Genomic DNA, 26799 nt, shown 5'->3' with positions numbered 1-26799 from the left:
GAGTATTCATATGACTAATTCCAATAAGTTTAGTTGTCTACTGAGGGAATAAAACATTTACTACCAAAAATTAATTTATTCTCAAGTCTTAAATTTTAAAAATAATTCAACAATCGCATCATATTTTTTCAAGGGTAGTTTTTCATATGATTTCTAAATGTATAATGTATATCCTTTAAGTATGATAGTCCTTTTGACTTGTTTTGTGTGACAAACTTTTCTTTTTAGTGAGTTCTAAAAAAAAATTAAATCATTTAATCTTTATATATATCTTAATTTATTTTTAATATGTACAATAAAGAGAAAACATAAAAAGGCATGTAAAATTCTTAACGATATCTAAAAATTAAAGATATTTGTGATACAGCTTTAACTTACTTGTGAGAAATATCCTTAATTCTTAAAAATGTGTGCACAACGAAATTACATTCACAAGAAATGCATCGGGAGAGTGTCATTAATTTTGGGTTCCTAGAATTTATTGAATTTTCTTATTTTATTTAGTGAACTTATGTCACCAAAATACGTGGCGCAATGGTACGTAATTGCAAATGTGTAAGGAGAAATTGCAGTAGTAGGGATAAAAAAGAATTAACTTTGCAATCATATTCTGTAGTCAGTGAGAGAAGAATGTACTAATTAATTCAAGAATGAGTCCACAACTTTACTACTCCAGTTCATATGTGAGTCCACAATATATATATATAAATCATTTCATATGTGACGAAGTTCATGTCCTTAAATTTACATGACTTACATATTCATGTATGCTCTCGTAAATCCTTTGAAGAGAATCACTTTTTTTCCTTTAACGAAGTTAATTACTTATATAACTCCTCTAGGATTTCCGATATATATTAACATAAGATGGTAAATTGAATTAGTCAACTTAAATTTCATAAGTCAAGTGTCACGACCCCAAATTTCCTCCGTAGGAAGTCGTGATGGCACCTAGTCTCTAAGACTAAGTAAGCCTATCAATGCGAAATAATATATAATAGATATCTGAAATAAATAAACTACAATTCAAATAGTTACAATTCCCAAAACCCGGTAGAAATAAGTCACAAGCTTTTAAGAATTTATTCTTTATGTCTCTATACATCAGAGTCTAAAGCAAATAAGGAACACAACATAGTAAGATAGAAGTGGACTCCGGAGTCTGCGGACGCTGGCAGATATACCTCGAAGTCTCCTCGTACATCTAGTTTACTGATGTCTGGTCTGATAAGAGGAATCTGGATCTGCACAAAAAGATGTGCAGAAGCGTAGTATGAGTACACCACAGCGGTACCCAGTAAGTATCAAGTCTAACCTCGGTAGAGTAGTGACGAGGTCAGGTCAAGACACCTACCAAACATGTAAAGCTGTACAATACGTTTAACAATATAATAAGATAAAATGACAATGAAAATGAGTCAAGTAGTATGTCACCATTTAATTACACCAAATAATGGAAATTAATACCTCGTGAAAACAAAATAGAATTCTTTTCAACTTTAAGAAAATCACAACAATAATCAAAGGCAACTGCGGCCATAAATCAATATCAACAAGGGCACTCCCGAGGTACCGCCTCGTAGTCCCAAATCATAAATAAATTCACAATATCTCATTTCCTTATATCACCGCGGGAGCCTTCACAATTTATTTTAAAGAAAATATTTTTCCCGAAATAGCATCCCGCGTTTTAGCCATCCTTATCACACCGCATGACTTCTAGTAGTTTCCCCTACTAGCCACGCGTATCAAGCCATCCTTATCTCACCGCATACGTTTCAACACCCAAACCTTACACCACCGCATGCATATCAATATCACAATATATCACAATTTGCACCTCAAGTGCCCAAATATTTCAATTTATCAAAATAAATCAACAACAATATTTTTCCATAATAAAGAGCTCACGGCTCATGCCAAAATAATTCAACAATAATATTTTTTCACAATAAAGAGCTCACGACTTATGCCAAAATAATTCAACAATAATATTTTTCCACAATAAAGAGCTCACGGCTCCATCACAATGAGTACGAAAATCTCACCAAGAATATTCGGGAATAAATAACTCAACAAAATAATATTTCAAAATTTTAATACGTTGCTTCAATTCCAAATTTAAAATGTCAAATAATTCATATTAATAATATTTAATTTAAAGAAAATCAACCTTCAAATAATCCACCGAATAAAAGAAACCAAATTTCAATTAAACAGGTAAAACAATTAGCAGGAAAAGGTCAAGCAAATTTAAAGTATAAACATTTAAATCAATGATGAAGAATATAACAAGGTAAAATTATTTAATTGATATGCAACAGTGATCTACACAATTTAAATGCATAATCTTTCACATTTAGCTCGTGTACACACTCGGTCACCTCGTGTACACGACTTTCAACACGTTTCAATTTATCACTTCAATACCAATCCTAGGGAAAATTTCCCCCACACAAGGTTAGACAAGTCACTTACCTCGACTTGCTCCAATTTAACCAAGTTGTATGCATTTTCCTCGATTTTCCGACTCAGATCGACTCGTATCTAGTCATAATTAATTCGATACAGTCAACAAAAATTATAGGAATCAATTTCATAAGAAATACTACATTTTTTCAATAAAATCCGAAATTAGCTCAAAATTTGCATGTGGGCCCACATCTCGGAATCCGACGAAAGTTACGAAATATGAATGCCCATTCAACCACGAGTTTAACCATACCAGAATGACTAAATTCCAATAACAATTCAACCTTCAATTTATTTCCAACTTAAATAATTTCCAACTTAAATAAAGCAGAACCTGTCCACGCTACGTGCATACTATTCAATGCCCTTCTAACAACTTTTTTTGAAGGAATTCACAAAATTTTAGAATGTTATACATATAATTATATAATTGATAAGGCTTAAGTTCTATGCATTAACGTGTAAATATATTGACAACATCATATCACTTATTATATGATAAATACAGGTATATTTCTTTGATAATCAATGCGTAATTTGATAAAAATAATAATTTACATACTATATTATAGTATGGTAAATGATTATGTAAAACAACTTTACACTGCGATGTATCGCATTTGTAACTTGTCTTTCCATCTAAAAAGAACACTCATTATGTGGTCAATAATCAACTCTCTAGCCTCTAGGTGATTGTTGAGGTTGGCCGTTTTAACTGATTTGTACTTTAATTTGAACAATCAGTAGCAATTCAACACAAGGCAAACGGCAGAAGTCAAATTTAAAGAACAAAGCAAACGTTTCACATGGTCATATATATCACTTCCTACTGTTGAAAAACCAAGATAGGAACAGAAACAAATGGTGAAATGGGACAAATGAATTATAAGTTACCGAAGAGAGATAGAAATTGTTGTTACAAGTACTATAGCTAAAAGAATTAAGGATTTCCATATTAACATAAGGATTCATCCCCGCACGCGCGGGTGAAGACATACAAAAATTGTACTATTAGATTTGGACTCTTAATTTTAAAAATATAATAAATTTAGTATTGAGAACCTTAAGGTCGAATCCATCAAGTTAAAATATTGGATCCGCCTCTAATAGCAGTTAACTCAATTGAATTGCTTTCAGATTACTAATCTCACTTTTTATGGATGGGTTTATGTATTCATCTTTTGTTTGCTTGATAGTGTAGAATTATTTCAATATATTGCCGCTATATAGAAGTTAAATTCAAAAACAAAAAAGGGGAAAAAAAGAAGTCTTTGAGTTGAATGATTGAAAATGCATTTAATCACCCCTGCTAAACAACTGTCCACATTGATTATACAATGGGAAGTTGTTGTGATCCTTTTTCTTTACTTGTATTATAGTAACACCAAACATCCAAGGGTGCCATTATATATAAATGCAACTCTGCTTTCCCAATATACACACCAAAACAGTTTCCTTAGTTTTTAAAGGAAAACACCACGTAGCTCTAGCCCTTGCTTTCTCTCTTTACTTTCCTTCTTTTCTTTATTAATTACATTCTTTTGCTATCACCATTTATACCACTTCTTCCATGGCTAATTCTTCTTTGATTAATCTTAGGGTTATTTTCATGACCTTATTATCATTGGCAATATTACAAAATGGGGTAATTAAAGGTGTAGAGGGAAGAGCATTTTTTGTGTTTGGAGATTCATTGGTTGATAATGGAAATAACAACTATTTAGCTACAAGTGCTCGTGCAGATTCCCCTCCTTATGGCGTTGATTATCCCACTCATCGTCCCACTGGCCGATTCTCTAATGGCCTTAATATTCCTGACATTATCAGTTAATATTCCTCTTTTTACTTTTTTTACAACTTTGAAACCAACGTTTGACGTGGCCAAAATATTACTACACATTACATTCATGCATAATATTATTTGATGCATGTAAACATGAATGGCCAGACAAGTATTTTTCTTGGCCCAGCTTTCGGTGTGTTGCATTCCATGCCAAAATTCACCTAATTCACTTCATTTTATTATAACAGGAAATTAGTTTTCTATAGTTTCTTTAATACGACTAGAAGCCATTACAACCCTTCAAAACAATTTCTTTTTCTAAATTTGTGCATGCATGGGCTATTTTTCTTATTCGCAAGCAGGCACACACGTGGTCCCTGATTGAACGATTAGAATCGTAGTGTCACAAATTTGAATTTCAACACTTTGGTCTTCCATTTCTCCTATTACATTCAAAACTCTCTATAATAGTTGTGTTTGTTTCGATATTTTTTTACTATTATAGTAAAGTATTGTTATAAAAAATATATAATATAACATAATATAAAAAAATAATTCTAAAAAAAATTTAATTGTTCTAGTAAAGTATTATTATAAAGGATGAATGTTATAAAGAGGTTTGACCGTATACACACATGTCTAGCACAAAAAGGAAAAAGAGAAGGGGAGAATCAGTATACACAGGTGGCAATTTTTAAGGAAGTGGCTCATTTCATTGCATGCATGTGGTGTTCAAAGACAAATCCTATACTTTAATTTTTCAATAACTTACTATATTTTGTCCTTTCTTTTCTTGGTAAATATTTATCAGCTACATATATCTACGATTATCATTCCTTTTATTTTATTCTTCCTTATGTATGATGATTTAATTTTTTTTAAATCTCCATTTCAATGCAATTATTAGGTGAAAAGCTTGGAATGGAACCTACATTACCATACTTGAGTCCAGAGCTTCAAGGGCAAAAGCTTCTTGTCGGTGCCAACTTTGCCTCTGCTGGGGTTGGAATACTTAATGACACTGGAATTCAATTTGTAAGCTTTATTCAAATTTTTAATTTCCAGTTAAACTATTACTATTTGATAACTGATTTATAATTTTTACCCTAAAAGTACTTCAAAATCCAAAGTATTTTTTAAAATATTCCCCACATTTCATTGCTCCTTATTTTTATGTTGGTTGGCGGGGTACGAGTCAAACTTGAGTTCTTGCACCAATTTAGAGTTATAGTTGTAGATTAAGGTTTCATTAAGTTTGTAGAATGTAGATTTTAGTTTCCTCTCTTCTTTTTTAATAGAAAAATAAAATAAAAAATGAATTATTTTAAATAGCCGCCGGTCCTACTGATTAAACTAAAAACAGGCTACATATGCATAATATATGTATTAGCTATATATAATATATATGTATAATCTATGTATACCGTTAGAAAAAATAAACAATAAATCCGACCGATTATTTGTTTAAAGATCTCATAAAAAATACGAGTAACATTTTTAGCCTCTTTTTATCTTGGTTTACCTGTGCACTACATTCTTGTTAAATACATTCTTGTTAAATCATTATCTCACCAATTTTATCAGGTAAACATTATAAGGATTGGGCAACAGCTGGAGTACTTTGCAGAATACCAAAAAAGAGTGGCAGCCTTAGTAGGGACTGAAAAGGCAAAGCAACTAGTGAAGGAGGCTCTAGTTTTAATTACACTTGGGGGCAATGATTTTGTCAACAACTATTATTTGGTCCCTTTTTCTTTGAGATCTACCCAATACGCCCTTCCAGATTATGTCACCTTTGTCATCTCTGAGTACAAAAAAGTTCTTGCGGTAACAATACTCTATCCTCTAAAAACTATACTCCTATTAATTATTGCTGCATATATAATGTCAAGTATCAACATGTTGTTGGTTAACAAATAAGTCACTTTTTTTGTCACATTGGGACAACAAAATAAAAAAGATACTACTATATAAGATCATTTAAGTTATTTTTGACACGCATAGTATAGCATTCTCCATAGAATAGAAAAGGTTGTATAAATCTATTTGTGACAAGTTTTGCTAGTGTAACGATGCACGTGGTCTATCACTAAATCCAGTTTTTTTTAGTGTTCCGGTAAGAAAAAATTAATTTAGTCGATATGAAAAGACTTTAAACTAAAAAAATTGACGTACCCAAAAAAGGAAAAAGAAAAATAAGAGGATGATAGTAAATTTAGAGTTTTAATTGACCCCTACAAAAATTTAGAACAAATTAATATATATTTTTGTATATACTTTTATGAAAAGGCAACATTTGAGCAAGAGGGAATGGAAAATGGAATAGAAAGGTCATAATCTATGGCATTTAGAGTACGTGGGCAAAAGAAAATAAAAAGGTAAGAGGATTCAGTAGTTGAACTTAGTGCACACCTACTTAAGATGGAAAATAAATATTGCATGTGATTATTGAAATGCGATAGCTAGCTCATACTAGTACTTTTTGTCAACTGATTAAACTTGAGGAAACATTATTGTACAATTCTTAGGTGTGCCCTTATATTTCAAGTCGTTTTATGTAGCACATCATAAAGACAATGTCATTTCACTCCCCCCACCCCACCCCCACCCCACCCTACCCTCATTTGATTGACACTATTTCTTATATTTTATCATTAAATTTAATTTATATACACTACAATTCTAATTTTATTATGCAGAAACTTTACAGCTTAGGAGCTCGTAGAGTTATCGTGACAGGGACAGGGCCACTAGGTTGTGTGCCAGCGGAATTAGCCCAACGGAGCCAGGACGGCAACTGTGCAGCTGAATTGCAGGAAGCAGCTTCATTGTTCAATCCACAGCTAGTTGAGATGCTTAATGGCCTGAACAGTGAGATAGGGAGCCATGTTTTCATTGCAGCAAACACAAATCAAATGCACTTGGACTTCGTTACTAATCCTCAAGCTTTTGGTATATTAAAATTTAAGCCTTTTAATTGATTACCTACTTACTTTTGTCATATTTAGCGTAACTAGTTTAGTACTAAAAAGTTGTAGCAAAATAAGTTGGACTTTTCCTAGGCTTTAGTTGATGTCCCACATTTTTAGTCCTCTCTAACATCTAGTACTGTTATTATGGGGACAGGGTAAAGGCAATACTATAGTTCTTAATTATGAAAAATTAGAGGGTTTAACTTTTATACTGATGGTTGGGATTAGTGATTGTGTAAAAATATTACTTAGTTAATTACACATCTATACTTTACTAACATTGAATATTAATTGTATGGGGCAGGATTTGTGACATCAAAGGTGGCATGCTGTGGACAAGGACCATATAATGGGATAGGGCTGTGCACACCCTTATCCAATTTGTGCCCAAACAGAGATGAATATGCATTTTGGGATCCATTTCATCCCTCAGAAAAGGCAAACAGAATCATTGTTCAACAAATATTGACTGGGACTACAGCCTACATGCATCCCATGAACCTTAGCACAATCATGGTTATGGATTCCAAGGCTTAACCAATTCTAAAATTCCCATATTTATCTACTCTCTCTTTTGTTTGGATTTTCAATGGAAATGTTATTTGTTTAGTTGTAGCAGTTGGTGTACGTGTCTCTAAGTGGAACAAGAATCGTTTTAGTTGAGTTCCTTCTTTTTAACAATAAGATGGAAACTGTGTCAAATGTAAGTGCTTTTGAGTTGATCAAATCTGATAGCTTGTATTCCTGCATCTTTTCTACTAGCTATAGTATGTCTTTCTTTTTGTTATCTTGAATTTGTGATGGAAGAGTTACAACTTTTGCGCTATTGGAAAATTTACACAAGTTTAGATGTAATGGTTAGTAGAAGTATGCCATTAGTGCCAGATTCTAAAAGTACTTGCAAGAAAAAATAGCAAAAATATTTGGGTAGTAGAGACTCATCACTCATATTATGGCTTAAATCATGTAAAAGAGCATAGAAAAAGATTTCCACAGTAGAATTAAGCATCCGGATCTAGTTATCTGTCCATTAACAAAATCTTAAGCTGCTCGCAAACCAGCAAAAACTGATTAACACCATCTCTTTACAACTCGGAAGCACCATTGATGCCTAAATAGTAAACCTGTTGATAGGAACAAATATATCGTTCTCTTCTATTTTTTAACTTTGTTCTATTCCAACACATTCTATTTCATATGTTCCATTCCAACACTCTATTTAATCATCTGCGTGCTGCTGCGTCTTTCTTTTCTCCTTCTTCCCAGTTTCTTCAGGATCAGCCTCCTCAGTTGCTACACCAATTTCCTGTCTCGGCAGTTTTTTCTTCTTTTTCTTCTCTTCTTCATTATCCAGAACCTATTCACCTGCTTCCTCAGGTTGAGATCATTAAAGACCCGTTTGGCCATAGATTTTGTCAAAATAAACTTAGGGTTTTATTTGGCAAACACATGTTTGTCTATAGATTTTACCTATATTTTGGCCAAATCCCAAATCCCATAGCTGGTTTTGGGCCAAAATATCACTATTATATTTTTTAAAAATTGTCCCAAACTTTTGTATTTTATAAAAGAGTCCACCATTTATTATTTTGTAACGATGTTGTTTCGTCTTTTCGATCATCTGATAGTGTATCATGTAGTTCATTATAAAAATGATAATTTTGTATCAAATTTATTTATGTTCAGGACTATGGTTTGAGATAATATAATGAATGTTATTGATAATGGTACTGTTGGGTATTTATGATAGTTTTTAGAACTTGTGGGTATAAGTCATGTTTCATGTTTTTTCATACCAAACTTCACCCAAAACAGATGTCCAAACACATTTTCATCTTCAAACCAAACTTCACCCAAATCATATTTTTTCAGAATAAATTTGGGAATTTATGGTCAAACGCTAGCTAAGTCAGGCCCTTTAATTCTTGGCAAAATGGCCTCCTGCCGCTTAAACTTTCACCCATTTATAACCCGTTAAATGAACTTATTACTTTCTCATTTAGACACTTTTACTTGTTCAATTGCATAATAATAATAAACCCTTTTGACCGTTGACCATGATTAAGTGGCAAAGATCCAACTGATGTGGAAGACATGTGTTAATCATGCTGATATAGAGCGTGAATAGGCTTACTTTAATTAAAAAGGTACTAAATTCATAAAACAAATACTAAACAACAAAAAACAAAATAAAAAGAAATCCCCAATGCCTACCCCTTTCTTTCCCTATTCCCACCTTCGTCCATTCTTTTTCTTTTACCCCACCCCTTTTTCTCGTTTCCTGTTTCACCTTCTTAAAATGTTCGGATTTGCGGTGGGTGGGTCTGATGGCAAGGATGCGGTCAAAGTTGCGATATTAACTTACAATTCTGAATCTACCAACTATCTCTATATTAAAGACTTGTTGTACATCTCTATTTCTCTGTAATTTAAGAGGTTAAGAGCTGAATAATATAGGCTTTAATTTCCATTTTATGGATTTTCAAGTAGGAAAATATTTGATGAAATATCTAGAAGAACCGGTGAGATTCTTTTAAAGAAAATAAAAAAAAATGAGATGAGAAAGGAGCTGGTATTTTCGAAGAAGACGGTGACTGGCATGATTGTGATGGTGGTCCGTTGCTGGAATAAAATTACATATGAGTATTTTTGTTTGTCTATTATGATTTATGGTGGCCAGTTGGATTTTTTGAGTGAGGAGGGATTTTCTTGGTCATGAGATTGTGACGAGACTGGTGGTTTGAGGTGTTGTGGTGGTTCACGGTGGACTAAGAACCGGAAGAGAAGAAAAATAAATAGCGAAATGGTCTAAATTAATAAATCTATCTATATATATATCTATAATTGAGGGGCCTAACGTTGTTACGTGGTGCTCCAATTCAATAGGGACTGGAATTATCTTTTTCTATGATTTTCTGCTATTTTTTCTAATTTTTCACCATCAAAAACCAAAAGTCACCCTAAACCAAAAATATACAACGCTTCAAAAATAACTGTTTCTTTTCCAACAGATGCTTTACTCTCTCTGTTTCCTTTCCTCCCTCTATCTCAGTATTCATCCTCCTTTATCTTTCTATTTTCCTATTGTTCTTTTCGTTTGCCTTTGTTAAAATTCTTTATACTCTTTCTCCTCCCTCTTTTTTATTCTACACTGCTTTTGCTTCACGTTTGTTGATTTACTTTATTTCCTCTACTAATCTCTAAACTCTTTCCTCACGGTCATTTCCAATTTGCGTTTTCTAGTTACTTTCACTTTAATTTTTAATTCCCCTCTGACTTTGATTCACTCCTTTGTCACCATAACAACTGCTTATTTTGACGCCCATGAAGTGTTCGAAAATATGCCCAATACTTTGCCCACGGATTCAGAAAATGCTGCAAATTTACTCAACACTTGCCGGTATGTAATCCTTCCTTACGGTCATTTCCAATTTGCGTTTACCAGTTACTTTCGCTTTGATTTTTAATCCTGATGTGTCTTTGACTCACTCCTTTGCCAGCATAACAACGGCTTATGACGCCATGAAGTGCTCGAAAATATGCCCTATAGGTTGACCTTGCCCATGGATTCATGAAATGCTGCAAATTTACTCAACATTTGCCGGTATGTAATCCTTTTAAAGTTAATCTTTACCAACTATGCCTTCTTTCCATATATTTTCAGCCTTTTAAATGTTAGACCCTTTAAGTTCTAACAATTGAGTTGAGCACATGTTTTGTTTTTCTTTTTAGGTTGATAGATGGTAGTTTAAACCAACAAAAGGCCGTGAAAAAATTCAGTTTGACCTTTCTCCATTCGTATTTGAGGTACGCTCCGGAGATTCTTAACTTATTTGCTTTTTGCATAAGGGTGTAAAGATTCTAATATAAATAACTTTTTCAAAATTGATAACTGAGGGTGTGTCCGATATGGAGTACAAGAATTTTGCTTTACTGATACTTTTAATGGTAAAAGTGTTCGTCAACGATGTCTACAAATGTTGATTGTAGTTTGCTGATATGGAGCTTAAACTATATTAGACTGTCATTATAACCTCAAATATTGGTGTTCAAACTCAAAGCATTACGAACTGATTTTCAAAATAAGATCGTCTTGACGTAGACACTGAAACACGTAACTTAGAAGGCTAAAGAAAAAATAAAACTCAAGGTCAGAGAGCATTAATGGGAGGTTATAAAGTTAATAGTACTCCAAAATTGCCAAGAACCAAACAAAATTAATATATTTTCCTATAAAACCTTATGATACTGAACTTTTGGTTGATGCCCTCCTCTGTTATGCTGTAATTTTGGTTAGCAATATAAGGACTACGCCTCCTAATGGCGTAAATTATATTTTTTAAAAAAATTTATGATACTGCCTAAATCTATTCTGCTCTACCAAAGTTCTTTCCTTATTTTGATTACAACAATTTGTTTCAAGAACACGCACTTGAACTAACTTAAAATCTGTGAGGGAATTTGCAATAAGAAACATCTAAAACTTCTATCTAATCACGACACAATTTTATGTGGCATAAATGATTGCATAATTGCTATACTATAAATTGGTCGTTATTTATCCCTAATCAGTTGCAATTTTTTCATGCCTTTTAGCTCAACTTGATAAAGATAGATCATATATGTGTATATAATTTATTTATGGTTGAATAAAATTAAGGAGGAAGAAAACTAACTACCTTGTTATCCATATCCATGTAAATACCAAATTGGAAAAAATATGAAGGAAAAACAAACGAAGATTAAGACTCACCAACAGTTGTAGCAGCGATGAAGAGAGGAATAAAGATAGTGAAAATACAAAATCAATATCACATAAATAGTGCTAGAAATAAGAGAGAAAAATTAAAGCACAAAAGCCAGAGAAGAAGATGCTCACAAAAAAACACATATAGGAGGCGACATAGGCAGAATTAAGTGCAATTTGTCATTATTAAGGGTTAGGCAAGAGTTTTAATTTAATAGTGATGACTGATGACCATTGGACTTATTTTATGTCTATAAATATTGATTATAGTTTACTGATAAGGAGTTTAGAGTACGTTAGATTTTCATTGTAACCTCAGATATTAATATTGGTTAGATCCTGTTACTTCTCATTTTCATTTGACTATACAAAGTTCTTGCTATATTAGTATTATTAACTTAAAAGCCTCATTAACTTCGATTGTTTCTTGGTGATGTTTAAATGAATCTTCCGCTTATCCAATCTTCTTCTTAAAGTTTGAATATATTATGTTCAATTTGTCATTTTGTTGATAGGTTGGATTATCCTCTTGCCTAAGTATTTCGCACATGACTAAGTCTGAATGTATCATTGCTTTGGCTTAAGATTTTATTTCGGTCGCAATTACATTTGATCTTTTGTTAGGTAATTTAGCAAATAATAGTTCTTCCTTTTTCCATGGCTAAGTTTCCTTTCACACGGTTTTTGACTTGTATAAGCTTATTTGCATTGTAATGACCTTCAGTTTTAAGATTGTGTCCATTATTTCATAAAAAACTTACAAAGGTTGTCTGACACAAATTACATCCCGATAAAGGTATGAAAATGATGTTAAATCATGTATTTTCTTGGGTCTTATATAGCGGTTCCATATAAGTTAAAATTTACAACACTCTTTTCTAATGAAATACAGAAAATCTACATGCTTTGTATATGCTGTATAATTTTAAACTAGAAGGACACCAGACATTTACAGGACTCTATTGAGAAATGAGGCTGGTAATGTGAAGTGATTAAGTTTCCGCTTTGAGGAAAGCTCTTCTCAACCTCAACGGGTTTCACTTTTCAGGACAAGGATATGTGATGTATCTTAAGAATGGATTGGTGGACTTTAAAACCTTTAGATGGCATCACTTGACAATTATGTGAAGTTCATAGCAAAAAGTTTGGAAAATAAAATGTGTGCCTAAATAAGATATGGAGGGAGACTGTATATTGGTGAGCTTATACAAACGTATGTGGGCTTACTGTTAAGCATAGTCATGATTTTTTCAGTCTATCTGTCTATTTATTAAATAAATATTATTTCTTTTAATTTAATCAATATGTATGGTCTTGGATCATCAATAATGATACATTGCCATTTTCACGACTTAAACTACTTATTTGATATATTTAAACTACTTCTCAATTTGTATTTAACTTAAAAAATGACTGTGATGGAGGAACTGTTCAATAAGGCTGAATGCCTTTTTGACCTCTGTTTATACTTTATAATATGGTGGGATTTATCATGAGGAGGTGCATTTATGGATTTTTTTGGTCAAGATTTATGGAGATTAAAGATATATAAATGCAGAAGGAAAATGCATCACCCATTACATGCATTTAATAGCTTTAAAGATTTAATGTAAATGGAACGTTTTATAGTAATCTCATTCTTTGTTGAAATGCTCATATTTCCTATTGCCAAGGCTAAATACTCCGTATTGAGGATATTAACCAATTCATTTTTTTTCCAAAGATAACTTAATACTATAAGTTTAAATATTCTTCCTCAAGTATTGTCTATGAAGAATGAAAAGACATCTCCTTTGGCAGGCGTGGACCTGCATAACGGCAATGAGGATTATTGTAAGGCAGGGTACTTAGGACCATATTTTAATAGGTTGCCTAGAAGTAGGAACATTTGCATGCCCTCATACATAGATTGTGTCATGTACGGTGCTTGAAGGACCAAAATTGCACTCATAGATAACATTGAAAAAAAATTATGATTTTATCAATTTATAGAAATTATTTATGTTTGGCTATTTATGATATTTTTATCTTTCCTATTTTAGCTAAATTCATTAAAACACAATTTAGTAATATTTTTAATGTGGTCCAATTAAAATTTTCATCTCCAAAAGTGAAATTGTTAGTAGTTCCCTTCAATTTAAAATAGCTGTACTTTGCTTTTTACTTATTAATATTTGCCATATGTTCCTAACGTGGTTGCAACTTGCAACATCAAAAAACAGAGAAGTAACACCCTTTCATTTTGATAGAGCACCATTCTCATTCAAGTTTTTACCCTCCAATGTTTCATTCCTTTTGGACATATCAAATCTACATGAGGAGAGATCTCAAACGAACAAAAAATAGTCGCGGTTTGAAGTGATTGTGATAACGACAGACGGTAGACATGCATTGGTAATAGTTTCTCCCCACAAAGATTTGTGTATATTCGTGGATTTTACGTGTATGTCATAATAAGATTTCTATATTTCATGAATAGAAAAAAAATACCTATTCACTTTAATTTTTTTATATATAAAGATAAAAAAGTGTGTACCCGTGTCAAGCAACTAAAAGAGTAAATTGTGAATAGCTTATGCCAAGAAAATAAAAAAAAAAAATTCTCTTCTTTATCTTTCTCCTTTCTTTTGTGAAACCCAACATGATATAAAATAACAAGGTAAACAATTAGGTATATATAACCTATTTTTATTATTTTTAATATTCGAATATTAGAAGATCATTTCATAAAGAAGTTTTTCTTAAGCAAGTTCACTAGTTAGTTTATAAAAGAGGGACCTACAAAATACACGTGATAAAGTAATGACCGAAGAAAAATAGTGGAACCACATTAAGTAACGGTCGGGAACGACGTCATGTACCGACTTTAAAATCGGGGCTGTTAGGCCTTTTTGCCTTAAATTCTTTGTATAATTAGCCCATAACAGCTATCTTTCTTATGATCTCTGCTGTCCATTCAAGGACATAGGCACTGGCTGTTAACCAAATTGGAAAACTACACAAGCTTGCTTCTCACAACCTCTAAGAAACAGATTTTTCTTCAGATTCGAAGGAAAAACTAAAAAAGACAGCTGCATTAGATGTCACCTTTTAATGCTAATAAACAAACCAGTGCACTAATACACACTGGAGCCAGCACGCAACTTGACAATTCCCTGAAGGAGAACAGAAGTTGCTCATAGCATACACTAAGCTCTGTTATTGTCTCAAGTGACACTTACCAGAAGTGCCTCGCAAGAATAGTGACATGGATTCTTGTAATTGTCTACTTTGCTACAGCTCCTAAGGCACTTGAGAGCATTTTTTTGCCATGATGGCAAAACAAGTGCACCCTATTTAGCTCTTCACGAACAATACATGGACAGCACCTGTGGTGCACTATAACTTCAAATCATTTGTGGCTTAAAACTTGTAAAATAGCATAGCAAAAATTCCACAGTAGAATAAAGCATCCAAAGTAGGATTAAAAGCATCAAGCAAGCATCTGTTAACTAACAGAGTCCTAAGTTGCATTACAAAGCACTAATACCTTACTAATGACATAATTTTACAACTTAACCACGCCGCCCAATACCAAAATTGTTGATAATAACAATGTCTGCGCTTAAACACTTATTCTTCAGTTTTCTTCTTCTTCTTCTTCTTGTCTTTCTTTTTATCTGTGGTTTCTGCTTCATCCTCATCAGCATGTTTCCTCTTCTTTTTCTTACTTTTTTCCACTTCTACGCTTTCGACTTCATCTGCATGCTTCTTCTTTTTCTTCTTCTCCTTCTTCCCTGTGTCTTCGGGTTCTGCACCATCAGTTCCTACAGCATTATCCTCTGTTTCTGCAGACTTCTTCTTCTTTTTCTTTTTCTTCTCTCCTTCAGTAACGGGAACCTCCTCAGCTGCTTCCTTAATTTGAGATGGCTGTCCATCTATACTCATCTTCTCCTCATTCTCAGTGTGTCCAATAACAGAATCGGCAGCAGGGTTGTAAACCTACAAAAGGAGAAGTCAATAACTGGAAGCAAATCAGACACTATTAACCCAAAAGAGAAGGCGTCCCAAACCTTGGCTGGTGTTATCAGTGCTCCTGCACCCTTTTTGCGATCCTTGTCATAAACTTCAATCTTTGGTTTGCCTTTGGCAGACCCAGCTGACTTGCCCAACTCTTTGCCTTCTAAGGCTCTTAAGCGTGCTTCAAGCTAAAAAAGTTGCATATCAAGATAATGAGATTTAATAAAGAGCCAGAAAAAAAATATAACATCCAAAGACAACAGTTACAAACAGTACCTTGGCCCGATTCTCCAAACCCATGGTATTATCTTGGCTATCAGCAAGAGCATCGTATCGAATTGCCAAAGCAGTTTTTGCTGCTAGAGATCTTGAGATTTTACCCTTGTGTTTTGGTGCTGCCTGTCCAATCAAAGATGCATGATATATAAGCCCGTATTTCGGAGTTGCATGCTTCGTCTTTAAAGCTCTGAAAAGAGCCTTTTCAGCACCAAGTATCTGAACTGTACTTCCAGGTTGCTTTGCAAGATTCAACAAGCTGCCGCCATGGGCAATAAGCCGAGCACCAACAAGTTCTCCGACTAGAGCCGTAAGATTTGGGGCAATCGTGTTCATTCTGCTCTTCAAATAATCATATAACTGAGCTCTGTACTCAGAGAATGACAGAACTTGGCTGCATAAATCTTTAATATTCTCCAGATCAAGATCACTAACTTCAGTCCCCATGGAAATCATGGATGCCTCTTTCAATTCTGCCTCAACCTCTTCTGGCAGTATCTGTAAACATAGCCATACCGTAAGTGTGAATTTATCTTATGAATTTCAGAATGAAATCCCCATTTGTGGAAATTCACTGGGTTTTTTGTTGTTAATTTCAGAATGAAAGCATGTATCTTGTCGGAAGCGAACATTGACTATTTTGAAGTACAATATACGAAGATTTATGTCAGCTAGCAAGTCTAGCCAACATAATAGTGAATATTACTCTGAGCATGAAGAGTAACAGATTTTTTAGTTCAAGAAGCATTTAAAAGGATGTCACTCCTTACCTCAGAGAAATCCAGCTTTGCCGCATTTACACGGTCGCCCATCAACTTCACAGCCTTGGCATATAGAATGTTATCTTGTACAATCTTTGCAAGCTCCGGAAAATGCCAACCGTACCATTCTCGGACCCTCATGGCATATGTGTTTAGCTCTTTATCAAGGTCATCCAACAAGCTAATGGCTTGTACAATCATCGTATCCACCTAAGCAAAGCAACGAAATGTCATTCATACACTGCTATCTGTTGAACAAAAGGCCAAAGCCATCAAGAATATAAAATTTGGACAAATATCTGCTGGCCAGTCATTTTTATGAGCTATACAAAGCTACAAACAACTTCAGGAGACACAGAAATGTGAAGAAAATGGTAGGCTGTAATACATTTTTTTAAAGTTAGACTATACCACATTGACAGTGAACAATAACATAGCCCACACACTATATAGTCTTATACACTACAAAGCTCAACAGAACTTGCAAGGGTTCTGTGAATTACAGGAAATTACATAACCTCTACTGGAAAGAGAATGTTAGATCCCAGGAAACAACATAGCCAAAGAGCTGACACTCCTCAATTTACCATGTGAGCATCATATGGGATACATATGGAATGAGCATAAATTAGGCTACGTATACAATGATAATGGTGGACTACATGTTTTACCATCAGAATGCTTTTTGGAGAAAAATATTCCATGAAAATGTGAACTACTTAAACCTTTTGTTACATGACACCATTCGACTTCAAGAGACAGAACTTACCAATTCCCAGAGTGAAAACAGTTTATATGAACCAATGAATAGGCCAAATACATATATGGTTTTTCATTTGGACACCTTAACTAAGTTCATGATCTTCTGAACACTCAAACCTTTGTTCCCCTGGTGGATTGAACCCCCAACCTCATTGTCGGAGGTGGAGGGTCCTTCCCACCATGCTATTCTTTCCTTTTCTCAAGTGGCAATTGATTATCCCAACAATCATTAAATAAGAATATATATAAATGAAACTATGTAGCACATGAAATAAATAAGTCAACATACAACAAATTACCTTGTCAGGGCTAAACTTTAGCTTGTATCTTGAAAGACTATGAGATAAACCCAAGCTCATTGGAGCCAAGTCTTGAGATCCAAGACCAGTAATGAGCTCAGTCAACTGACTTCTCACCCCTCTCATCAATTCCATGACAGCATTATTATGAACACAGTCAATTTGCTGCAAACACATCCAGAACAAACTTTAGTCAAAAAACACATACCCAATAAAACCAAGAAACAATGAGCCGACGCCAAAAAAAGGAGCTGACCAGTTTCTCTTTAATTGCATTTCCAAGCTTTGAATCAGCAACCCCCAAAGTTTCACCATCACAGTGAGCTTTCAAAAACTTGCGCAATCCTTTGCTGGGCTTGCTATCTATCAACAAAGTAGCTGCAGACAGAGCTTCTGAGGTGTTCTCAAACTTGGAGAAAGCTTTTAGCTTCACAACCTGTTTTTGTACCGAGCAGTCACATAAATGAAATATGAAACATAAAGTCAAAAACTTTGGGTAGTTCATATCCCAACATCAACTAAGCACAAAATAAATAGACAGGAAGAAAGAAAACAATAATGCTTTTGCTGTCTGAAAACTGTTAACTTATGTTCACAAGCAAATAGAAAGAATAACCAATCTCTGATTACTGATTAAGTTTGTTCAAATTTTAACAAAGCTACACCAAGATTCATCCTTGACATATTTTACTTTCAAACATTTATATATTTACTTTCAAACATTTATATATTAATAAGCAACCGCAATATTCCCAACAAAGCTAACTGTATTCAATGTTTACACAAAACCACTAAATACATAAAATGTTTATTTGGAAAAAAAAAATCTCATTGACATTTTTCCTTTCAAATATTTACATTCAGCAACCACAATATTTCCTACTAAGCTAACTGCTCTCGGTGTATACACAACGCCATTAAATACATTAAATGTTTCTTTTATCGAAACACTCAAGATTTTCAATGTCACAGCTACCTAATCACAAAAATTACATTAAAGTACAACTTTTTACTCATCAAATGAGTTTAGATAGAAAAAAGATATTACCTTTCGGGCAGAATCAGTTGTGGAGAACTCTTTCCACAAATCCTGCAACACAAAATAAAAGAATTCAATAAAACAAGAAAACCCAAAAAGAAAGAAAAAAATATCAAAGGCGAAGAGAAGAATGCTTCTTATACCTCAACTTTGGAGAGCTTTCCCTCGTCCAAAACTTTGAAAAGGGCAAAACCTGCCGGTGTTTCAAACAATACCAACATTTTCTTCGCCCAAAATTAACCAATTGTTCTTCCTATAAGTTTAGCTCCGTTTTGGGAGAGAAAACGGAAGAAGCTATAAAGAAAGGGTTCGGGCTCCTCACTTCTTTTTATATATGCTCTGCTGCTGAAGGGACTAGGGTTTTAGTGAGAGTGGCTATGGGTTTTGGGGGAAAATGTCATTTGCTGTATTGGTCCCTCTATTATGACTTATTTACACTATTATCCTTGGATATTTAACTTCTGATTTATAGAAGTCCCTTCCTAGTCTAATCTTCGAGGAAAATAGCAAAATCTATCAATTTCATAAACCTACGAGTACGAGTGCTCAATTGGTTTTTTGGCTTATTACGAATTTATTTTTAGTTTTATGACCTTACTTTTTTTTTATATATAGCATGGTAGATTTATTTTTACACGTAAAAAATCTAAAAAGGTCATTTTTTTAAATTTAAAATTGTAAAGAGACATAATGTACAAATAACACGAGTGGTGTACAAACTTAATATTTTTATTAAATCAATAAATATACGTCTTTTACGTACTTTTTCATTATTTATGATCAATTACTATATATTCTCCTTTCGATATATTATTTCACTATAGTAAATTCATGTAATATATTGTATACACCATAACATAGACCTAAAATACAAACATGTTCATGTAGAAAATAACACATTCATCACATAAGTTGTTTGACAAAACTATTAAGAGTCTATTTTTCTCATAAATTTTCGTACTTAGCATGCCAATTAGGTTAGAATTTTCGCACGTGGTAGTAGGGGCAGATCTATATAGAGAAGAGGGGCGGTACGTCATCCGGTCGCTTCGATAGAATTTCATGTATATATGGTATTTCACTAATAGTTCACATAAAAAAAAGTATATAAATAAAAAATAAAAAAAAGGCACCCGTATAATAAAATTATGATAGTTGTCATGGTCAAAGGTGTCTTATGCTATGCCTAAGGCCAAGGATCGATTCTCATTTCATTCTGTTTTAAGAAAAACCAATTTTACTTTTTCTTGTTCGTTCTTTCCAGATTTTTCCTTTCTTCTCTTTCTCTTAATTTCTTATTTTTATCTTTGTATTTTCTCTCTCTACAGTTTTTTTTTATTTTTAGTTATTTAGATTAAAAAAAGTATATTTGCTTCTGTTTTTCTTTTCTAAATCTCGAATTTTAAAATTTCAATATGCTTTTAATCATTTTTTTTTGAAAGGACAAACATTTTTAGTTATATTACCATTTACCACGTATGTATTTATGCACCAAAAAATCTTGTAAAATGAATCGAATAAATTTAAAGATGGATTGAACCGAATCGAATTAATTCAAAACTAGTGAGTCGGCCAAATGTACCCCCTAATTCAACCTTCTTGACTAATGGTAAATTTACATTAAATAATGTGACATTCATAACCATCAAATTTCGGATCTGCCTCTGCGTGGTAGGGTTAATATTCCGGCCAAAATCATTCTCTCAATGTGGATAAAGTTTCGTGACTTTTATTCTTTTGATGTGTACAAAGTTTAACGATTTTTAAGTGACAAACTCTAGTTTAGTGAATTTATTACAAAAATGCTATAAGTTGGATAAATATTAAAGTAATTGACTCTTTTCTTACACTTCAGAAAATTTCGTTACTATAGTTTCTTGTGAATGCAGTGTGAGCTGAATTAAGGGATCAAACCTTAAAGTAGTAAGATTTTTTTTATTACTAATATATAGAAGAGCGGGAGAAGCAGATGGAGGTCGTCGTGTGTGCTTGCTACTAAAGGGTATTCTGGACATTTTATATTACTCCTAAATTTTACTGAAAGCTAACGCGTGTGAATCAGCTTGAAAGCTGGTGCAAATACAAGAAGTATGTGGCACTTTTGTATGACAGATAGGTCACTTTCTGTCACGATCCAAAATCCCACCACAGTAGTCGTGATGGCACCTAGTCTTTAAGACCAGGTATGCCGATTTTCATTACATTTTTGAAGCTATTTTTTTTAAACTAACAACGAAAATAATTATAATATACAACCTCCCAAGACTGGTAGTACTGAGTCACGAACTATTACTGAATACATAGAATGATCACGAGAACCGAATATACAATACTGTTTGATTACAAATTAACAGTACAATGAAATGAAAAGACTCCAAGGGACTGCGACGACCAAGCAGTTCTACCTTGAATTCTTGCGATCCCGCTTTAACTCTGCTCAAATCCGTTATCTTCAATACCTGGCTTTGCACAAAAATGTGCAAAAGTGTAGTATGAGTACATCACGGTCGGTACCCAATAAGTATCAAGACTAACTTCAATGGAGTAGAGACGAGGTACAATCAAGACACTCACTAGTCTAATAACATATGCAATATAATATATAAAATAATAGGAAACAACTAACAATAGGGCAACATGAAACAACCAGTGATATGTGCAACAGACAATAAGAATATCATTAATATCGCTCAACAATTAATAAGTACAATTACACCTAATTAAATCAAGTCCTTTAAATAAATGTCTTTCACATATAATTCTTCCAACTAATTCTATTTCAAATATAATTTTCTCAAATAATTATTTCTCAAATATAATTCTTTCAATAAATCTTTTCAAATCTAATTTCATCAAATAAATATCTTTCCAATACAATTCTTTCCTATAATACTTTTTAAGTAAAAATCCTTCCAATTAAATATTTTGAATATAATTCTTTCAAATAAAAAGTCACCATGTGACACCTCATTTCATAATCATAAAAATACAGGTCTCAGTCCATTTTCATATTTTTCGTAAATATGGGTTTCAACCCATTTTCATATTTTCATGGTACCTTGTGCCCATAATTAAATCATCATATTTCTCCGACACCTCGTGCCCTCATTTCATATCACAACTGCACGGATAATTCACGTGCCAATTATCATTATCATTTCATCACAGCACCTCGTGCCCACATTTCATATCACAACTGCACGGACAATTCACGTGCTAAATATTTTTATTATTTACTCACGGCACCTCGTGCCCACATTTTATTTTATAATCCGTCTGGCACTAGCCACAGGCTCTCAGTTTCAACATAAAATAGATTGTTATCAATTTACCAACAACAAGACAAGTTACACAAGGTATAAAAATAAATACAAGAAAATCACAACATCACATGAAAATTATCAACACCACAACCCTACATCATCACATATCGTCCCTGACAACAGCCACCCTTATTGCTCCTATTGCCACCCTTATCACTCCTATAGCCACCCTTATCGCTCCGCCAAAATAATATCAATAGCCACACTTATCGCTCTTATAGCCACCCTTATCGCTCATATAGCCACCTTATCGCTCCGCCCAGACAATATTCCAACAAACACAACAACAGTGAAATGCCGCCCTTATACCCACATAATATCAACGGTGAAATGCTACCCTTATCTCCCCAAAATAATAACTCACACAACACAATAATTTACATGGAAAATTAACACGACAATATAATAAAATCAATTCATATCACAATTTGCCCAATGGCCACAACCAAAATCCAAAGATATAACAAAATCAATTAATTTCATAACAAATAGCCCAAGGCTCCACACAATGTATATAACACCCAAAAACAATCAATAGAGATAGAAAAATAATCAACATGGGGCACACATTCATTAATCCAAATTTAGATAATTATATTAACACATCTTCTTAAGTTTATTTAATTGATTATTTGCAGAGAAAAAATCCATAATGAAATTAAATCCCACGAATATCAAACTCACGGGATTCACATAAATATACAGGTAACATACACATCAAATCGTCATATAAAAATAAATTCAATAAATGCGAATTGAAGCATGGCAAACAGATGACTAAATAAATGTTAACAATTATCCAATTTACTACACAATATGCCCAAGACTCTAACTCAATAAAATTTGCCATATAAGCCCGAGTACGTACTCGTCACCTCGCGTACACGGCTTTTCACATTTCACAAATGGCACATAGGACTCGATGCTTAAGGGGTAATTCCCCCACTTGAGATTAGGCAAGACACTTACCTTTTTGAAGTTATGCCGTAATTCCAAAATCACCTTCTTGCTTGAATTGACCTCCGGACAGCTCAAATCTATCCAAATTAATTGTACAACTTCATTAAAATTCATCGAAAATAATTTCGAATAATAATACGTCGACTTAAAATTTTATTCCAAAAACTCAACAAAAGTCAACGCGAGACTCGCCTATCGGAATTCCAATAACAAATCAACCTCCAAATCTTAAATTTAAACTAAGAGGGTTTTCTAAATTTTTCAACCCAATTCACTAATTTAGTGATAAAAACAACAATAGTTTCATGTAATTTAACCAAAATCAAGTTAGGAATTCTTACCCCAATATTTTCCTCGAAACATTGCCTCACCCGAGCTTTCTTGGTCCAAAAATGGAAGAATGACACAAATTTAGACTTTATTCTGCTGCCCAGAGGTTTGTTCTTCGCGTTCGCGAGACTCCCCTCGCGTTCGCGATGAACAAATTCTTCAAACGTCATTTTCAAACTCTTCTCATACAACCTCTAGTATAATGGTTGTAACTTTTTGTACAAAACTCCAAATGATGAATCGTTTGACTTTCTGAAAACTAGACTCCAAAGACTATAATTTTCATTTGTTGCTTATCTCCCAATTCCTTATATATTATGAGATATAAGCTTCCAGAGTTAACCTTGCGTAACAGAGATTTCCAAACTCTTCCCGGACAGCCTATAGTGTATCCACCATAACTTTTTGTACACAACTTTAAATGAAAATGGTTTACCTTTCTGAAATCTAGACATAAAGGGCTACAACTTTAATTTTTGGATCATCTCCAAATTCCTTATAGATTGCGAGATATGAGCATCTAAAGTCAGACTACGAACAACAAAAGTTCCTTCTTCGCGAACGCGAGAACCTCTTTGCGAAATCGAAGAACATAGTCCCAACAGCAAAATCCTTCTTCGCGAACGCGAGAGACTCCTCGCGAACGTGAAGAACAACACCAGAACCAGCAACCAGCAACATCAAAATATCCAAACTTGGTCCGGAACCATCCCGAATCAATCCCAAGGCCCCCGAGACCCTGTCCAATCATACTAACCTGTCCCATAACATAACACGGACCTTCTCGAAGCCTCAAATCACATTAAATAACATCGAAATCATGAATCGCACCCTAATTCAAACTTAGTGAGTTTTGAAACTTCAACTTCTATCATCGATGCCGAAACCTATTAAATCACGTCCGATTGACCTCAAATTTTGCACAGAAGTCACATTCGACATTACGGACCTGCTCCAACTTTCGGAATCGGATTCCGACCCCGATATCAAAAAGTCAACTCCCGGTCAAACTTTTCAAAATTTTGAGTTTCGTCATTTCAAGCTTAATTCCACTACGGACCTTCAAATAATTTTTCGAACACGCTTCTAAGTCCAAAATTATCATACGGAGCTAACAAAACTGACGGAACTCCATTTTGGAGTCATCTTCACACTGTTCTAACTACGGTCAAAATTCTAAGACTTAAGCTTCCTTTTTAGGGACCAAGTATCCCAAATCACCCCAAATCATCTGGTAACTGAATTTAATCACGCACGCAAGTCAATATGCATAATACGAAGTTGCTCCGGGTCTTATGCCGCCGAACGAGACTTAAATTCTTGAAACGACAAGTCGTGTCGTTACACTCTCTGTCTCTATCTATTCATCTTCTTTGTTTTTTTGTGTCTACATTCTGCTTCATCCTCTAATTTCTTCTTTGTTTCAACTTTCAAGTGAGTGATGAATTTGTTATCACTGTAATCTATGAACTTGTTCTGAATTATTGTAAGCTCTTTGTTGCTTTGATAGCAATTTGGTCGCTACTTTCGATTTTATGGAAAATATATGTACCTTCCCCTTCAATGTTGATTTTTATCGATCTCATTGGTGCTTGTTTTTTGGGGGTTTCCCAGGGTTAGCACAGTATCGTATGTTAATTAGTCAATTTTTGGTTTTACTGATTATGCTTTTTGAGTGTTTTTGGATTGTCTATACATCTAAATCTCTTTGTATGCTTTTCTCTACTGTTGCTTTGAATAATATGTTATTTTCAGTTCTGTATGAGAAACAATTTACTATGAATTTTAGTGATAGCAAGAATAGAACTTCTTCCATTTTTCTTCATATAATAAGTTGTTGTTTTCTTTTTGAGAATATATGTCAAAACATTATTGTGCCTTTAATATTTATCTATCTTTCTTCTATAAGCTTATTTTGTTGCAAGGTTTCTGTGCTGGGCTTTAATCGTGTGCAAGAATAAGTAATCTTTCTTCTAAGTTCAGCCTTATTTTTTGGCATGCAGCTAAATAGAGCAAAGGTAGTAGCGACAGTATTTATCATTTCATGATTATTGCCTATATTAATTTCTTTTACGTATTATCTGATTCCTACACTAATATAATACTTAACAGATGCTTCATAGATTTTTTGGTATGCACTTCTAGGTATAACAAGTGAATATCTTCTATTCTGTTACGCAGACGGAGTTCTTACTGCAACTTCAGTCCAGTAAGGAATCATTTTTCTCCTCTCGCATGGTGTATTGGAAATTATTGCACATCGATGCATCGTTGATTGAGTTTTTTTTTTTCAAATTGCTTAATTTGATTTCGACGTTTCTCTGGTGTGTGCTTTATTTTATTAAATTCTGGTGAATTATTCTCTATTCTTGCTTTTTTAATATACTATGTCATAGTTAATGTGATTTTAGTGGGTATTCGGTAGTTTCTTTGTTTAAGATTGTCACGACCCAACATCCAACTAGTCGTGATGACACCTAACCCAACCCGTTAGGTAAGCCAATTACCAACTATCCAATTTCAATAATAATTATTAAAGCAATTTAAGTGAATAAAGGTCTTAATCTTATACAATCCATAAAAACTGGTAGTGTAAATCATGAGCTTCTAAGAATAGAGTATACATAGCGGAAATGAAATAAATACATAGTCTGTTTGAATAATACTTAAACGGAGCTTTTATAAATCTAAGGCTACACTGAACAAGAGGCAACTACAACAGAAATGTAGGTACATCTTCAAATTTCACAACCATCGAGCACAGTAACAACAGCAGCCAACATCTGCACGAAATGTGCAGAAGTGTAGTATCAGTAAAACCGACCTCATGTACTGAGTAAGTAACAAACCTAGCCATAGGTTGAAAGTAGTGACGAGCTTCTACCAAGGTCGGGTCCATAACCAATAGTTCACAACAACATAAAGCAAATAATACCAGAAGTAACTCAGAGATAAAATGCTCAGCCAAATCATGATTTAAAAAATAATACTTTCAAATACATCAGTGAAAATCCAAAATTATTTGCCGAAGTTGCCAAAAATATGAATAGTTTGAAAATAATAATTTCTCCCAAAA

The 26799-nt window shown here is 33.5% G+C and overlaps 2 protein-coding genes and 1 long non-coding RNA gene across 4 annotated transcripts; 2 read left to right on the top strand and 1 right to left on the bottom strand.

Annotated features, from left to right (window-relative positions):
- The first annotated feature begins 3907 nt into the window (after positions 1 to 3907).
- Positions 3908 to 8021, top strand: LOC107831987 (GDSL esterase/lipase At5g33370-like). Its single transcript, XM_016659783.2, has 5 exons — positions 3908 to 4298; positions 5163 to 5290; positions 5840 to 6082; positions 6955 to 7207; positions 7532 to 8021. The coding sequence occupies exons 1-5, from the start codon at positions 4043 to 4045 to the stop codon at positions 7762 to 7764; spliced, it is 1113 nt and encodes a 370-aa protein (XP_016515269.2). The 5' UTR covers positions 3908 to 4042; the 3' UTR covers positions 7765 to 8021.
- A 1395-nt stretch (positions 8022 to 9416) lies between these two features.
- On the top strand, positions 9417 to 13298 carry LOC142167871 (uncharacterized). Of its 2 annotated transcripts, XR_012698110.1 has the most exons (4): positions 9417 to 10627; positions 10728 to 10831; positions 10960 to 11034; positions 12490 to 13298. It is a non-coding gene; the product is annotated as an uncharacterized LOC142167871 (long non-coding RNA). The 2 variants fall into 2 exon arrangements; XR_012698109.1 differs by having other exon boundaries at positions 9427 to 10627; positions 10960 to 13298.
- A 2117-nt stretch (positions 13299 to 15415) lies between these two features.
- On the bottom strand, positions 15416 to 19391 carry LOC107803219 (probable nucleolar protein 5-2). Its single transcript, NM_001325736.1, is given in 8 exon segments — positions 15416 to 15955; positions 16027 to 16161; positions 16250 to 16747; positions 17020 to 17220; positions 18072 to 18236; positions 18328 to 18507; positions 19120 to 19161; positions 19254 to 19391. Coding segments are annotated over 8 exon segments (1668 nt in total). The 5' UTR covers positions 19332 to 19391; the 3' UTR covers positions 15416 to 15586.
- Positions 19392 to 26799: the final 7408 nt, after the last annotated feature.

Source organism: Nicotiana tabacum, chromosome 13 (assembly GCF_000715075.1).
Source record: "Nicotiana tabacum cultivar K326 chromosome 13, ASM71507v2, whole genome shotgun sequence".
Classification (NCBI taxonomy): Eukaryota; Viridiplantae; Streptophyta; class Magnoliopsida; order Solanales; family Solanaceae; genus Nicotiana; species Nicotiana tabacum.
The sequence above is the reverse complement of the archived record's forward strand: the minus strand, read 5'-3'. Positions and strand labels throughout refer to the sequence as shown.